At 33.7% G+C, this 17,135-nt stretch overlaps 1 protein-coding gene across 1 annotated transcript; it reads left to right on the top strand.

Moving 5' to 3' along the window:
* Window positions 1-7,642: 7,642 nt before the first annotated feature.
* foxl2b (forkhead box L2b) lies at window positions 7,643-10,213 on the top strand. Its single transcript, XM_051701522.1, has 2 exons — window positions 7,643-7,806; window positions 7,892-10,213. The coding sequence occupies exon 2, from the start codon at window positions 7,894-7,896 to the stop codon at window positions 8,782-8,784; it is 891 nt and encodes a 296-aa protein (XP_051557482.1). The 5' UTR covers window positions 7,643-7,806; window positions 7,892-7,893; the 3' UTR covers window positions 8,785-10,213.
* The last annotated feature ends 6,922 nt before the right edge of the window (window positions 10,214-17,135 follow it).

Below are 17,135 nucleotides of genomic sequence, written 5' to 3'. Positions count from 1 at the left end.
ATAAACAATCTTAGTGGGCCGGTCATTTTTGACCGGGAACACAAAATGTGTTAGCACAAAACGAACACAAAACAAGGGTTAAACATTTCAGTTTCTTTTACTTACAAATTGATGTGCATGGCATTAAAATAAGCTTAGTAAAATTTAAATGAGCATTTTACTAGAACATTCCACATTTTGGAACTTTCATTATTAACACGTTAAGAAATTTACTACACAACATATGGAAGCTAGGGTTAGGTTACGTTGTGCAATGCAAGTGAATGGTGAATCCACTTTCACTTCCAAATTCTTACACATTTTGAAAGTGAAAGTGAAAGTGGAGATTTACAGTGAAAAAGGAGTTACATTTTGGTCTGTTCTATCCAAAACCTACTAGATCACTTCAGAAGACATGGATTAAACCACGCGAGTCGTATAGATTACGTTTATGCTGCCTTTATGTGCTTTTTGGAGCTTCAAAGTTCGGGCCACCATTCACTTGCATTGAAAGGACCAATGGAGCTGAAATATTCTTCTAAAAATCTTTGTTTATGCAGAAGAAAGAAAGTAAAACATCTGGGATGGCATGAGGGTGAGTAAATGATCATTTTTGGGTGAACTATCTAAATGATGCATAACTCAGCACTCCATTAAATCTCCTAAGAAAGAGAAACATCTGAGCAATCTCCTCTTAATGTCTGTTGTTTGGACCATGTATGCACGCTCTTGACCAATTGTTTTTTTATCAGAGCAATCCTAATCTATGATGTTCATGCATGGCAAGAAATGTAATATGTTTGCTATAGCTAACAAAAAGTAATGATTTTGTTCATCCCTTCGTCAGGTGACACATATGAGGGCCGTACACCTGTTGACTTGTTGCATTAACTACATTAACAAAACAGCCCATAGCGAAGCTGTCAGCACCATTTCACCTGCTATCACAACATGATGCTGTTAATGAATGAAGGGCTTTATACATCTGTGTGTGTGTGTGTGTGTGTGTGTGTGTGTGTGTGTGTATGTGTGTGTGTGTGGGAAGAGCTTTATTCTTCAACTGTTGACATTAAACACCTACACACACAAACACTTTAAACCATAATAGAAACATTTACCGTACATGAAGAAGCGTGTGGATGTCTTTACCTATTTATATAATTGTACATTATTTATTATTATTCTGTTATTGTAATTTATAGGATGTTTTGATGATTAAACAGATGTTGGATTAGGGCAATTGTTACTTTGTGACACAATATGACAGAGATGACACCTTACATGTTAATATATGTTGAATTTACACCTCTGTGTTTTTGCAGTAGCATATAACAGCTTTTCAAATTATTGTACTTCTATGATTTTACAAGTTACTTCATATACATTTCATTTACTTTAACAGTATGCCGTGGTTTATCATTTGAAATGAATATGATAGGGAAGTTTCAGGTAAGTGTGCACATCCAAACCCAAGTTTGGGGCTTTAATATTAATGTGGACATCTATTCTGTTTTGTTTTCTAAATTAATATGAATAATATGAGATAAACATGTGTCTGAGTACATCCAGAATATTTATGAAAAACAACAATAATAATGTATTAATAAAATAGTACAATAATATATTTAATATTAATTATAGAGATATTAAAAACTAAATAAAATATTACAAATCTACATAACAAATGTAACATTTTAATCATAAAATAAAAAATAAGAATAAAATAAATGTGTGAAAATAATCTGTGTACATCCCATATAGTTATGGAAAAAAATATTTATGAAATGGTACAATAATATATTGCATATATAATTTAGTATATATTATAGAAATAATAAATACAAATTACAATATAAAAAACTATATATTAAAATATTAAATATCTAAATGAAATATTGAACATTTTAATCATAAAATAAAGTATAAGAATAAATATGTTAAAATATTTATGAAAATAAAATATTAATGAAATGGTACAATAATATATTTAATATGTTATTTAATATATATTATAGAAAAAATAATAAGTACAAATTAAAAATATTAAAATATTAAATATCTAAACAAAATATTGAAATTTTTTAAATAAATATATAAGAATAAAATACAGGAAAACATGTGACCAAATAAAATCTGTGAAAATAATCTATGTACAGCCAAAATATTATATATATATATATACACACACACACACACACACACATACACTAATGGTCAAAAGTTTTGAAACACTTACTCATTCTATTTATAATTTATTTTCACATTTAGAATAATAGTAAAGTCATCAAAACTATGGAATAACATAAATGGAACTATGGGAATTATGTTGTGGCTAAACAAAATCCAAAATAAATCAAAACTGTGTTATATTTGAGCATCTTCAAAGTAGTCACCCTTTGTCTAGAATTTGCAGACATGTACTCTTGACATTTTCTCAAGCAACTTCTTGAGGTATCACCCTGAGATGCTTTTTAAACAGTATTGAAGGAGTTCCCATCTATGTTGTGCACTTATTGGCTGCTTAAATGTTAGTTTTATAATGAAATAAATTAATATGGTGGCACAATTATATTTTTGTCTACAAAACTAGTTTCAAACATTTAAGCATACACCTTCAGATCAAAAGATTTTTAAGATCATGAGAAACATTTCAGGCAAGTGTTTCAAAACTTTTGACCGGTAGTGTATATATAAAATAGAAATTAAATACAACAGAAAAAAAACGAAAACCAGTTTATCTGTTCTAACTGATTGAGGTTTTATATTTTGTCAGTGCATGCAAACATGCATCAGGTTAATTGTCACGAATTTGTTGTAATTTTGTCTATTGCTATCTTTCTGTCTTTTACAGCCCAAAAGTGTCACAAACTGGCTTGTTTACACTAAAGAGCACTATATGGTTCAGCACCTTCACCTGCTGCTGTCCAGAAACAAAAGAGTCGAGATCAGCCAGAAATAGCCCATGCGAGAGCGCTTCCTCTCGGGCGATCAAAGGCACATTTGTGCAGCTTTAATTCCCTGTGGCTGTGCACTGCAGATAAGGATCAAACCGTGCAGCTCATGCCACAGTCTGCTGAGATCTGTGTTTGCACCGAGAGCTGCGAGAAGCGTTTGTTTCACCCGTTTAATTCTCTCTTGTAGTTATCCTCCAGGGTCAGCTACATTGATTTTATCTCTGTACATGATTCTTCAGCAGATGTGCATCAATAAGGGGATATTTAAACCGCACGCATTGGGTCATCTCAAGCTTAAATAATAAATATATGTATATATGTATATTTGTAGGATATAAATGCCTTCAGAAGAGTAACATGGCTGATCGTTTTACAGCTCATTTAGCTATTACTTGCGCTCAAGGTCAGTTCTTAAAAGGATGATGTTGTCATTTGGACAGATATATTTTCTGATTAATGGAATAGTTGACTTGTATTTTAACAAGGGCAATAGGTTGATGCATGACCTGGGAACACAACGCATAATCTATTAAATTATGCATTAAGACAGCTAAAATCTAAATATACATATATATGTTGCAAACACAGGTTAACATATGAATACATACTGTATGTAATAAAGCTACATTATGTTTAGGTAAATACCTATAATAACTATGTAAAATCTGGTGTCAACTATTCATTGTTAAACTCATTATTTAGCCTACATAATGAGTTTCATAGAGACATTTATCCTAAACTAATTACCAGCTCAAGTTAAACTGTTTTGACAATGCTGAAAGTAAACGAGCCTCAAAACAAGTCTTTGTTTATCTCATGTAATCACCTGGGGTTATTGGATAATTAATGAATAGGGCCTTTGTTTACAGTTGTATTAGTATCTGTGGAGTTTATAAAGATGCATTTGCAGAGCGTAATGTATTATAATAATATGACAGGCGGGTTGTTAAGAGAATGGCTTAGAGCTTCCCATATGCTTCCTCTGGATGATAAGAAAGGAAAACAGTCTCCGCTCTTAAAACAGAAACTCTGAGCACCTTCAGGAAGAGCAGAGCGGCTCTATGGGCTTTGTCATTTAAGGCAGAGGTCAATCCTGGACTTTACAAAGTGAGGAAGCCCCTCCACCCCTGCATTAATGCGCTGTCAGGTCAACTAAATGAAGGATTTAATTGTGAAATCACTCAAAAGAAACCGGTTAGTCTTGCTATAGGTTCTTTGTAGCACCTTAAGTTCAGCAAACATCTTGTGAAGAACGGTTTTGCACTGAAGTTAGCATTAAGGTTCTTTGGAGATTAAAAATGCTCTAGATGTTTCATTACAGGTTCTTCAGGTTATCAGTTTTAGCATCTAACAGCAGAAGAAAAGCCAAGTTCTCCTGGGTTCTTTCAAGCACAGATGGTTTTCTAACGAACCATAATCTGCAGGTCTTAAATGACCATTCCTCTCACAATCGTTTAAAAACTAGTAACACCTTTAACTCATTTCTCTGTACATTAAATCATGATGATGTTGTAAGTGTGCAGTATCAGTATAAATGAATGCCATCAGGTCTGTGGTGTCCCACTGACCCGGAGCGCTTCAATCCATCTGCATTCTTGCACTTTGAACCATAAACATCCTTCTTTCAAAGCGCTTGGCAGGAAGTTTAAAAAGAGTTTTCCCTTAAAAATGAGCTATACTCTATTTTAAATATAAGACCTCTGGATTGCATCGGCATATAACAGAATGTAAATGAATCTTTCATAGTTTATTTTTAATCCTGTATGATTGATATTGTCTGCGTAAAAGTTTGCACTTGGCTGTAGTGCCATTATAGCCATTATATGAATGAATCTAAACAAATGCCATAATAAAATAAATAAATGGAAATAAAATAAAGGGTAAAACGGGGCTAAGAGCACACCTTAAGGAAAATGTGCTTTTTTTCTGGTCACAAAGTGTATCAAGATTTAAAATATAAATTTATTTTTGTTAATTAATGATGGAGCAACATTATGTATTTGAAAAGAAATAATAAAGGAAGGCTGTTTTGATTAAAATAAATGTAAAAAAAAAAAAAAAGAAAAGAAAAGAATGAAAAGTGGTAAGGGGGCCTCTTACCCCACACCTGGGGTAAAAGCCCCCTAGGGGGGTTATAGTGATGTCCTGTAAATATAGGGGCAAATAGGCTAAATGTATGCAAACACTTTCGAGACAGAAAGATGCTTTTTTGAGTAATGCTTATACAGAATAACTGCTTCAGAATAGGGTTAAACGTTTCCTGTTCATTTCAATCACATTTATCATTTCATAACATCTCAAGTATTCTAGAATCAAATAAATCTCCATTGTGATTGTTTCAGTCAATGTGAGCCCACTGTGAACATTTGTCATATAAAATCTATTCGCCACACTTAAGAAAAACAAATAGCATCCTTTCACTTATTGGATAGTTATTAAAGATCTTTTGATTTCATCACCTTGAACAAAACTGGAAATGACAAATAAGTATTTTGGCTCAAAATAATTACATCAAATCAAACTTTAGACATTGAACACAATGATCTCATGGATCAGGAGGATAGTGACAAACAGGTGTTTAGGAAAGTGCTGTAGTGGTTTTTGTTGCTATTTAGTGTTTTGGGGGAAATAAAATCACGTTGTGTATGTGTTTGCATTAGATATTAGATATTATGATATACTGATCTATGTAATAAACAAACATCAGTAGTTGGCTGTCATACACTAGCTAAATTATACTACATTTAATACATTAGGTAATAAAAGCAAATTAATAAAAACTTTTTTTTATACTATTTATTAAGTAAATGCATGTAACAGAAATATAAATTATGTAAGGTAGCCTAAATTGTGCATAAATGTGAGCTAGAGACTGTGTGCCACTATATGTTAAAAAAGCATATTTAATTAAGTGAAATACCTTCCCAAAAAAAAAAAAAAAAAAAAAAAAATAAAAAATAAAAAAAGAAGAAGAACAAAAGAATTAAGTAAATTACGCACGCACTTGAGCTCGAGATATATTGTGCAGTTTCCACCAAAAAAAAAAAAAAAAGAAAAAAAAATGATTTTTTTTTTTTTTTTTTTTTGTCCTCTGTTGAATGTCAGCGGCGTGAAGGAGCCGATAGACGCTGATGACATACACAACACACAGCTGTTACACCTGTGTGTGTGTGTGTGTGTGTGTGTGTGTGTGTGTGTGTGTGTGTGTGTGTGTGTGTGTGTGTGAAACACTGCGGTTTCAATAGATTATTGTATGAATTGTGGATTTTGGAGTACTTGGATTTGAAGATAAATATATGTAGCATACACTTGAGTGGTTACCTCGAGGGGACCTTTTTTGTACCTCTGGTTATAATGAAGCCTATAACTCTTTTTAGGTATATAATTGTACCATAAGGACAAATTAATTTAATCTCGGAACAAAAATAAACCTGCATAGTAGCCTACCTGTCTGTGTCCTTAAGTGTACAAATATATAGAAAAAAAGGGTAACTTAAAACCTATAGCATTTAATAAACTATTTATAAATAAATTATATAATAAACGTAAATTTGTTTCTGAGAGTGTAAAAGTAAGATAATAAGTATAATATTTTGTATAATAAATACATATATTTACAGTAGAGGTTCTACACAGCCTACTTTATTAATTTGTATTTATATTAATTATTTAATTATTTTACTGGGGTTAAATAGGCTTGGAGATACATGTAAAAGGTCTGTCTTAAATGCACATAATTCATAATAATAATAATAATAATAATAATAATAGGCAAATAATAATAATAATAATAATAATAGGCAAATAATAATAATAATAATAGGCTAATAATAATTATTATAATAATAGGCTGCTAATAATAATAATAATAATAATAGGCTAATAATAATAATAATAATAATAATAGGCTAATAATAATAATTATAATTATAATAATAATAGGCAAATAATAATAATAATAATAATAGGCAAATAATAATAATAATAATAATAATAATAATAATAGGCTAATAATAATAATAGGCAAATAATAATAATAATAATAATAGGCTAATAATAATAATAGGCAAATAATAATAATAATAATAATAATAATAATAATAGGCAAATAATAATAATAATAATAGGCTAATAATAATAATTATAATAATAGGCTAATAATAATAATTAGTAATACATGAGAAAATAATAATTTTTTCCTTCGTTTAAAAAAACGTAATTAAGATAATAATGATAATAATATCTGGAATTACAAAAAAATAACTAAAGTAAAGAATAGAAGACATGAATGTGTTCGAGGGAATATTGAAAGAAAAGCAGCGACAGACAGCAACACATTTAATACTGTTTAAAAGCATCTCAGGATGCTTCACTCAAATAGAAGAGTGTTTTCATTTATGTAACATTTTTGGTCTCTGCCTGATATTCCCATATTTGTGTTATTTCATTTTAATGACTTCACTGTTATTATAAAAGGTGGCAAATAATAAAGAGTAAGTAGGTGTGTCCAAACATACACGCTGTATAGTCTAAGATTGAATTATAGATGTAACCAAGTTAAATGAGCATATGTGATATTATTGTGTGATTTGTGAACCGATGAGAGAAAAGTGACGAAAGCGGAACACCAGTGAGAGACTGACGAAAGCAAAGTTTCGCCTTTCACCAGAGGAAAAAAAAAAAAGTTTTGAAGACCATTCAGAAGAACTTCTGGTGCTTAAAGGACATCGAGATCTCGAGTGTATCACAGCAAAAACACGCGCCGGAGAGGAGCGCTTTTATTTTACGCACAATATTAACGCGTTTTTCATCATCTCATGGATCTGCGGTGACCTGATGCATAAACGAAAGATCCAGAAGGCCTAAACATCAGGTACCGTCCGTATTCCTTTATAAACAACCTTTATCTTCATATGCGTTTTCATGTTTTGATGTTTTGTTTGTGTTATGTTTTCAAGTGATGGCATCTTACCATAGCTTGGATGATGACGCAATGGCTTTGATGGTCCAAGACACAAACACGATGAAGAAAGAGGAATTTGTCAAGGATGAGCCGATCCAAGAGCAAAGTTCAGAGAAAGTGGACCCGTCCCAGAAGCCGCCGTACTCGTATGTGGCTTTAATCGCGATGGCGATCCGGGAGAGCTCGGAGAAGAGGCTGACTCTGTCCGGCATCTACCAGTACATCATCTCCAAATTCCCGTTTTATGAGAAAAACAAGAAGGGCTGGCAGAACAGCATTCGACACAACCTGAGTCTGAACGAATGCTTCATCAAGGTTCCCCGGGAGGGCGGCGGGGAGCGCAAGGGGAACTACTGGACCCTGGACCCGGCCTGCGAGGACATGTTCGAGAAGGGCAACTACCGGCGTCGGCGGCGGATGAAGCGGCCGTTCCGCCCGCCGGCGGCTCACTTCCAACCGGGGAAGTCTCTCTTCGGAGGGGACGGATACGGCAGCTACCTCGCCGCCCCCAAATACATCCAGTCTGGCTTTATGAACAACAGCTGGCCGCTCACGCAAGCTCCACCGCCGATGAGCTACGCGTCCTGCCAGATGGGAAACGGCAACATGAGTCCCATAAACGTTAAAGCACTGTCCGCACCATCATACAACCCGTACAGCCGCATGCAAGCCATGGGTCTGCCGAACATGATGAACTCGTATAACGGGATGGGCCACCATCAGCACCAGGCGCAGCAGCTGAGCGCGTCTCCGGCTGCGGCCTCGCCGGTTCCGTCCAACAGCGCGGCGGCTCTCCAGTTCACCTGCTCCCGGCAGCCGAGCGAGCTGTACTCGTACTGGGACCACGAGGCCAAAAACTCCACATTACACTCTCGGATTGACATTTGAAGCGAATTCAAGCATGCATTTGCCGGGATGTAACGTTCACGCGAAATCGAACTTTTTTGCGCTTTTTTGATGGGCGCAGTTTCTGTTTTACGCATCCGAGGTAAACAGGGTCACTTTTGTTGCTGAGGAGCAAACGAGGCTTAAATCTCTAGTGTTGCATGCAAACAACATATCCTAGTCCATAAAATGGTTTGGACTACAGTGATTGTGTTTTTATTAAATCAGTAGTTGGAAGTTCAATGATTTTAGTAAGCGTTTACTTGTCTGTAAGTCATTTCAGGGTCCAGTTTAGGCCCACACATACAGTTATTTTCACTTACGTTGTCGAAAATGTATTTGTTTAAAAAGAGGACAGTGGAGGCCTCTTTTAGTAGCCTACCTTTTACAATTGATTGTTGGGGACCATTGTGAATTTTTACATTTTGGATTGTCAAACCAGCACTTATTTTCTATTTCTTTACTTTCAATAAAAGGTTTTTGATGACGAGAAGGAATCTGTATTTGTGACAGGGGGCAAGTTGTGCTGTGCTGTTCACTAAATGGGTTTAAAACAGTTCAAATAACACACGAGTTTAACAGAAGAATTAATGTAAGTGCTTATAAAATTATAAACTTCACATTTCTGCCTTTAAACCCTCTAAAGATTGACCCCATTGACTTCTATTGTAAGTGTCTCACTGGAACCTTGAGTCGAATTATTATTATTATCATTAATATTATTGTTGTTGTTGTTGTTGTTGTTGTGGATAGACTTTAGGCTCTGTGATCATTTGTCAGGTTCTGTGCAAAATGCCTAAAAGAAACTATACAGGCCTTGTTCTAAAGCAGAATATTTGCATTATTAATAATTAGAGGCAATAATTCTTTTTGTTCGCTTAACAGTTCAGCAGAAATCATTTAAAACTGATTAACTGCAATAGGCCATGCGACGCATTTTATTTCTATTGTTATTTTTTATTATTATGTATTTCGAAATGCGAGCAGAACAGTGTAAAGTGTGTTTATATGAAGCGTTTTTATTCTACATTTCATGTGCAGGACATATTGCACATTTCAGTTTGTCTGGTTACAGTTGTTTTATTTAAAATGTCAAGTTTATTTGTCTCAGGTTAAAGTGTCATTTTTATGTATTATAATTGCAATTAAATCGCTTAAAACGGCGTGTATAAATTATGTGACACAGATAATAACAAATGAAAAAATAAGCAGGTCCAAACAGCAAACTGTGTCATTATTATAGCCGTTGTATTCATATTTAGGTGTTTTATAACAGTGTACAGAAATCTGTCTCGTGACTGATTGCACTATGATAGTTCATTAGAAAACATGTTGAAGATAAAGAGAAATATGCAAATAAAAGGGAGCAGCAACACTGATTATTTTTTGTTGCCTTTATCACATCTGAAAAGGATTTTGCAAACATGCAAAATGTGCGACTCCACAACTATTGTCCAAGAACAATGATCACGTTTAAAATGAAATATTGTCTCTACAAGGTTCTGCTTTAAATAGTCAATATTTGCAAATGCATAGAAAGCAAATAAATCAATCAAAAGTGCTGACACAAAATAACTAGCGTCCAAATATATTCATATGCACTGATACACACAATAATCATAGAATTCCATGCCATGCATTTACTTTTAATTTCATTATATATATATATATATAATATTACTATCATTTACGTTTAAATCTCTTTTGAAAAGTTTATAATTCACGCGTGTCACCTCTCGCGCTTTCTCTTCCTCTGTCACTGCAGCTGTTGATGTTTGTATAATTCACAGTGATTCTATTGAATTAAAAGAATAGAGTTCATCAATATTTATCACACTGTAAACAGAGTGTGGAATGTGGAGACAAGCTGGACTTTTTAAAAATCCGGGAATTGTTCAGAAATTGCAAAGACCAACACAAAAAACCGGCTCAAATCACACGTTTTTGCCAAATATTTTTTTTATAATAATGTATACAAGAGCTGTTAAAGCCGCATTCTTCCCCTGAGTGCCTTTTGAGTGACTGTAAACAGATGATGTCAATGATTCAGTGGACATCTGACTGACAGACCTGAAAACCACAGAGGAGTTAATTCAGTAAAATATCTTTATTTCATCTGGAACGATTCGTGCGTTTCATTTTCATACAAAAACATCAGAACTAGATGGCTATTATCATAGAGTAATTTTAATACCGACATGTATATTTGTTTGAAGCTCAATATTGGCCTAAAGTGTCTTTATCATTGGAAAAATTACATCTAAAAAGTGAATTCACGCGCCTCTCGTGTTTGACCAGAGAGCAACATCTAAAACACTTCTAGAGGTGGGCATCTTTCTGAAAATTACATTTTCAGATTTGTATTTATTTATTCATTGTATCTATGTTTTACCTTTACAATTATAAACATCTGTCATTTGAAAACGCTGAATTTCACTTTCAGTTGTCAAATTGAAAATATAGAAGGACACACATTGCAAGCAGCTTTACATCAGCTTATGTATTAAGTACAGTGGACTCAAAACCTGAACCACACTTAAAAATATCTGAATGTCATTGAGATATATAACAAAAGCAAGTGTTATATATTTGAAAGAAAGATAGCGCACACTTTTCAACAAAACAAAAGATTGTTAGGTTTAAAATGGCAAAATAAGTCATTTTGACAAATGTTAGAGTCTTATGTTGATAGTTAATGTGCTGAACTCCACCTGTGGTTCACACCTGACCTTATACATGCACTTAAAGTCACCAAAAACACCAGTTGTTTAACCCTTTAAGCTCTGAAAGTGTTTTTAATGATTTCCTGTTTCTGTGGCATTCCCAAGATTAAAGGCTTATAACTAGACTCATCAAGTGTTTGGTATCATTGTAAATAAAACTTTTCCAATGTTTTAATTATATAGATTATGATACACTCTGGGACTCTCAGCCTAAGAAACTGTTGAAAAATCACACCAAAAAATTGAGCAAAAAAATTATTTTTCTTTCATTTTTTTTCTCTCTGATTTTACATGATATATCTCTGGGTGTAAATAAGGTGGCTCAGAAAAACTGCTTTTGTTTTGTTCCCAATCATGTCAAATGTATCAGATGTTGATACGACAAAGCAATCAAAAGTTATAGCATTACAAAAATAATGTATAATAGTGTCCAAAAGCCTCTCCAAACCAATAAAACATAATAATTGTACATAAGAACTAATTACACATGCAAACACAACAATGACTAAAGGTTTGCATAGCATACAGACATGATTTTAGTAATGAGATTTCACAGAATGAGTTTCATTCTGTGTCATCTGAGTCATCATTGAGTCTGTGTCATGTATTTGGCGCCATCTCCTGGTGGTCATATGTAACATTGTGCTTCATGTGGATTATCTAATGATCTATACATCTGATTATCTTGTGTGAGGACTCGTTTGAAAGATAATCACCTCCTCTAAGTAATGGTATGTGAAATTGTATATTTCATGAAGTTATAAGCGAAAATGCAGCATATAAGCAACACCAACATAAGTGTCAAAGACATATACTTAGCTATTACTCACTATATTTTTGTCTGTGAGTAAAACAAATAGGCTGGTTGTATTTTACTCTTTGAGAGATTTCCAACAACTTATGGCACATGACTATTTGATGAGTTTGATGTTTTTACTGATTACAATAATATGAACAGTGCAATTTTTTTTAAATAATTTATTAAAACTGAACACTTCTGATTTGTCAGTAAATTTCAAAGCACTTGTTCAGGTTTCATTTTGTTTTATTCTCAGCAAACCCAGCTAGATTTTATCTAGCTAACATGCATTACAATGTCCTATAATGCTTAACAGATCATTCATGTACCACATTAAAAAATAAATTAACAAATATATAGAATATTTTTATCAATTGAAAGAAAATCCTATTTGTTTTTTGTACTGTATCTGTCCACAGAGCACCATTGAAAAACCTAGTTCTGTTTCTATGACTTTTAGGGTTCTTCTGTTATTTGAAATGTCAATACAAGTGCACACATCTGTGTATATTAAAATGCTTATTCTGCAACATATAAAACCCTCCTATGGTATTGAAATATAGCACCTCTCTTTGGTATTCACGGTCATTTTTGACCGGAAGAGTCAGATGTGTATGTCACGGTCCTGTCACTCTGTCAGTCTGGATTTTAGTCTGACAGGACCATGACATTATCATCCTATGTCTGTCTTGTGTTTCATTATCTGTCTTTGTGTGAGCGCATGGTTTTGGTTGTATTCCCTGCCATGCGCTCTTCGGTCTGTTTTGTTTCATGTCGGGAGCACGGTGTCTGGATCCTGACTTCCTGTCTGGTTCGGTTTCGATCTGTGTCAGGATCCAGACACTCATGCTTTATGTCTGTCTGTTATTGACGTGGCTGCATCGCGCTTATGTCATCTTGGCAGCATGCACTCGCTTCAACAGTTTTTACGTCTCACGCGAACATGGGTGAGCCTCAGTCGCGCTCGCATTGCACTGCGCACCCGGGTCGTGTGCTGTTTTCATGTTGTGCTGAGGTTCAGTCACTTTGGTCTGAGGTGTCGGATGTGTGTGTGTGGCCGAATTCTTGCACAGATGTCCTGTCTTGTTTTTGTGGCCTGTTGTGTGCATCGCGTGGCGTTTGCATCGTGATGTATGCTCAGGCTTCGTTCAGTGTGAGAATGGGTGGCATCGCTTTGGTGTTGCTATGCATTCTCTCGTCTTGTTTGTCGGTTGGCATGGGCACATATGGCCTTATTGCTTTGGTGATGTGCACTTATGCCATTCGGATGTTTTGTTGTCTTGTGAGGTGGCTTTGTTTTGTTTCTGTAAACCGTGTGTCTCTCTGTCTTACGTCATACCCCGTCTCTTTGTTTGCCCATTATTAGTTTATTAGTCACACCTGCCCTGTCTTGTTAACCTGTTGATTTCTCTCCCTATTTTAGTCTCCTCATGTTTGCTGTCCAGTGCCAGTTCATCTTGTGTATATTCCAGTCGGTCCTGTTTGTTGGTCTTGTTTCCAGTCTTGTGTTTTCAATCTTCCCTGTCAGTCCTGCTTGCCCCACCTAGTTCCTGTTTCAGTCTGGTCGGTCCTGTTTCCCTCTGCCCCAGCCTGGATTACCCTTTTACGGTGTAGTTTATGTTTGATTTTTGCCCTTTTTGTTTGTATTAATAAATTCCTTTATTTTTAACTCTGCACTTGGGTCCTGCCTCTGCATTTGAGACAGTGTAACCCTTTTTATTTATTTTTTTTGATGATGATGATGATACAATTTCTTCTTCCCTGAAGTAAGAACAATACAATTATGCATTTATTGGATTGTATGCTATTTTTATCTTATTTACATGTACATTTCTCAATTTTACCAATAATTTGCATATACCAATAAGCAATTTTAGATTTTTTTTTTTTAAATTCAGAACCTACACTTCTATAAGTTGAAACATGAAGAAAATATGAGAATGTGACATAAATTGGAGGCAGATTGAAAACCATGTCATGCCAGTAACAGCCAATATATGACTGTAGACACATACGGTGTAGACTGATGACTTGTTGAAACCTAATTTGATATTTTATCACAAGGTATGCATTTGGATATTTATTTAGACATTATCAAACTATTTAGTTTAGCCGTTTAAAATTTATTTAAAATGTAATTTTTTGCAAATACATTTAATTATGCTTGCAATCAAACCTGACCATGGTGTTACAAAGAACAAAGTTGTGTTACAGAAGAATCAGAGTAAACATTTTGTAATTTCAAACTTTCTATAGTAAAAATGTATTTTACAAAGTGTGTGTGTTAGTGTGTTTGTGTGTGAGTGTGTGTGTATGTTTTGCACTGAGGATGTTTTAGAGTCTCACCCTGTAATTTCTTCTTTTTTTATTTTTTTGCATTGTGGCTGATTTATTGATTGTATTTGAAAAAAAATTGCTCTTTTCTTTAGTCTTTCCCATTAATTTTCAATGGTCAGTCAATTTTGACCGTGAATACCAAAGGTGTTGCTTTTTTTAACCACCACTTCAAATCAAGCCCAATTTTTTTTTTGTATGTTCAGATGACAAATGGAGGAAAAGTCACCAAGTCTTGTTCTGCTCAGATAAAGGAAACTTTTTTATTAAATGAGGAATATTTATTTCGGTCAAAAATGACCGAATGCCATACAAGGGATAACAAAAAAACAAAAACAAAAAAAAGACTGTAATTAGAATAAATAATCAGTTTTATAATCTATAATAAAGAATCTGGCAGTAGAAGTTTGTAGAAGATCTGCTGTGACTCTAATGTTTGTGTTTGTCATCTGAAGTATCAGCTTAATGAAGGAAAGGTAAATATTTTGTAAACAAGAAACCTTATACACATTCAGAAAACATTTAGAGGCATATTGGTGTCCATCAACACAAACACACATCTGAGCTGTTTGATACTTTCTCATCTTCATTTAGCCATTGATAAATATGGGAAATTATGCCTCTATGCATCCAGTGCATTATTACAGTAAAACAACCACTGAAGAAAGATATAAATGTATAGAGAGAAAGATTAAGATCATAAAAGTTTTATATGCAATGAATCACAGAAACAGATTCTTAACCTCCAGTTAATCAGTGCTTCTTACTGGTGGGTTGAGAACCGTTTGTTCTGAAAGGGTCACGGACATTAGGTAAAAAACATGTTACATTCAAAAAATAAAGTACGACTAACCATATAATTGTGCATTGTTAGGATAGCAAAATAAACATGCTTATCAACTTTTAAAAGGAAGGAGACAATGCTTCTTATATATTTTAATCTTGATGTCAAAGGCCATGTGTCCAATCAAACTCTACAGTATTTTGGTGCAAATTCATTAATTCACCTTTTTGCCTTCACTGGTACATTTTAAATTGTACTCAAGTGTTACAAATGAACTTATAATTAATTATTAATTATTACATAAAATAATTATATATATATTTAAAATAATTAGTATAATATAATTAGCAAAATGCAGTTTGAAATGGTTTCCCCAAGGTTATTTTTCTCCTTTAATCAACATCTTATGGAGTTTTGTGTTCCATGCCACAGTCGCCTTTAGCTTGCACACAGGGGGTCTAAATACAAATATTATTTATTTATTTATTTATTTAAAGGCACAATTTACAATCATGTTGTTTATTAAACCACACTGTTATGACTCCTTTTTCTGTTAATGCAAGATTTTCTGTAAAGCTGCTTTGAAATGATGTGTGCTGTGAAAAGTGCTTGAAATAGTTTTTGATGGAGTACATTTCAACTTTCTGAAAAGTGTTTAACCCTTGTGTTGTGTTTGTTTTGTGCTAAAAATGATCGTTAATAATATATTGCATATATTATCACAATATATTGCATTACATCTTTTTATCAACTTCTTTTTTTAGTAATTATAACAGGTTTTGTACTTCTTTTTTTAACATATTTTTTAAAATTTATATTTTTATTGATAGAAGGATTCATTGAACTGAACTCATAATGGGCACTTCCTGCGGAAAATAAAATAACATATAATAATTACATAATAAATTAATAACCAGTGGTGTAAAAAGTTCTCCGAAATTATACTTTAGTGAAAGTACGGATACTGAGTGACATTTTTACTCAATTAAAAGTCCAAGTATATGGCTAAAAACATACTGGAGTGAAAGTAAAAAAGTATTCACATTAAATTGTATTTGAGTATTAAAAAAGTAAAAAGTAACTCGCTAGGATGAAATCAAGAGAGGAGGTTGCGTGAGAGAGGATGTTGTTAAATTCGACTTTTTACTGTCTGTGACGACTGTCATATTTCTCCCCCAGTGGCATTCACAACCTGGTCAAAGAATCATGTTACAATAACTATATTTTTGCTAAATGATTTTTATGCGGCCTGTTGTACGTAACACGGCAATTTCCTGGTGAAATGAACACTAGAGGCGCTAAAACAACGACTTTTAATCCCTTTCACTCAAATCACGAATAAAATGGCAGATTATCAGTTATCATGATATCTTATGACATCTAAGCACTTTTACTATAGCGCATGACTCATTTTAACGTTTGCGTTACATAATAACTACATTTACATGCTTGTTCGAGTGTGATCAAATTGTGCGGTAGCTCAACTGTTAGAGCGCTTGTGATGTAAAGAAGCGGGATACGAGTCCTGAAGAGCACAGGAATTGTGATGTCAGAGCACCCAACTTTAGAATAAAGTTTAGGACAAAAACCGTCAGTGTTTCTCACTTTGTGCTCATAGATTTGAAGAAATAAATCACATTCAGTCGGACGGTCACATACGGTTTAGTCACACAAATATTTCACCGTATCCGAAGCTCAAATCAGATCAGAAATT

This window comes from Myxocyprinus asiaticus, chromosome 6 (genome assembly GCF_019703515.2).
Source record: "Myxocyprinus asiaticus isolate MX2 ecotype Aquarium Trade chromosome 6, UBuf_Myxa_2, whole genome shotgun sequence".
Classification (NCBI taxonomy): Eukaryota; Metazoa; Chordata; class Actinopteri; order Cypriniformes; family Catostomidae; genus Myxocyprinus; species Myxocyprinus asiaticus.
This window is presented reverse-complemented; position numbering and strand designations above follow the sequence as displayed.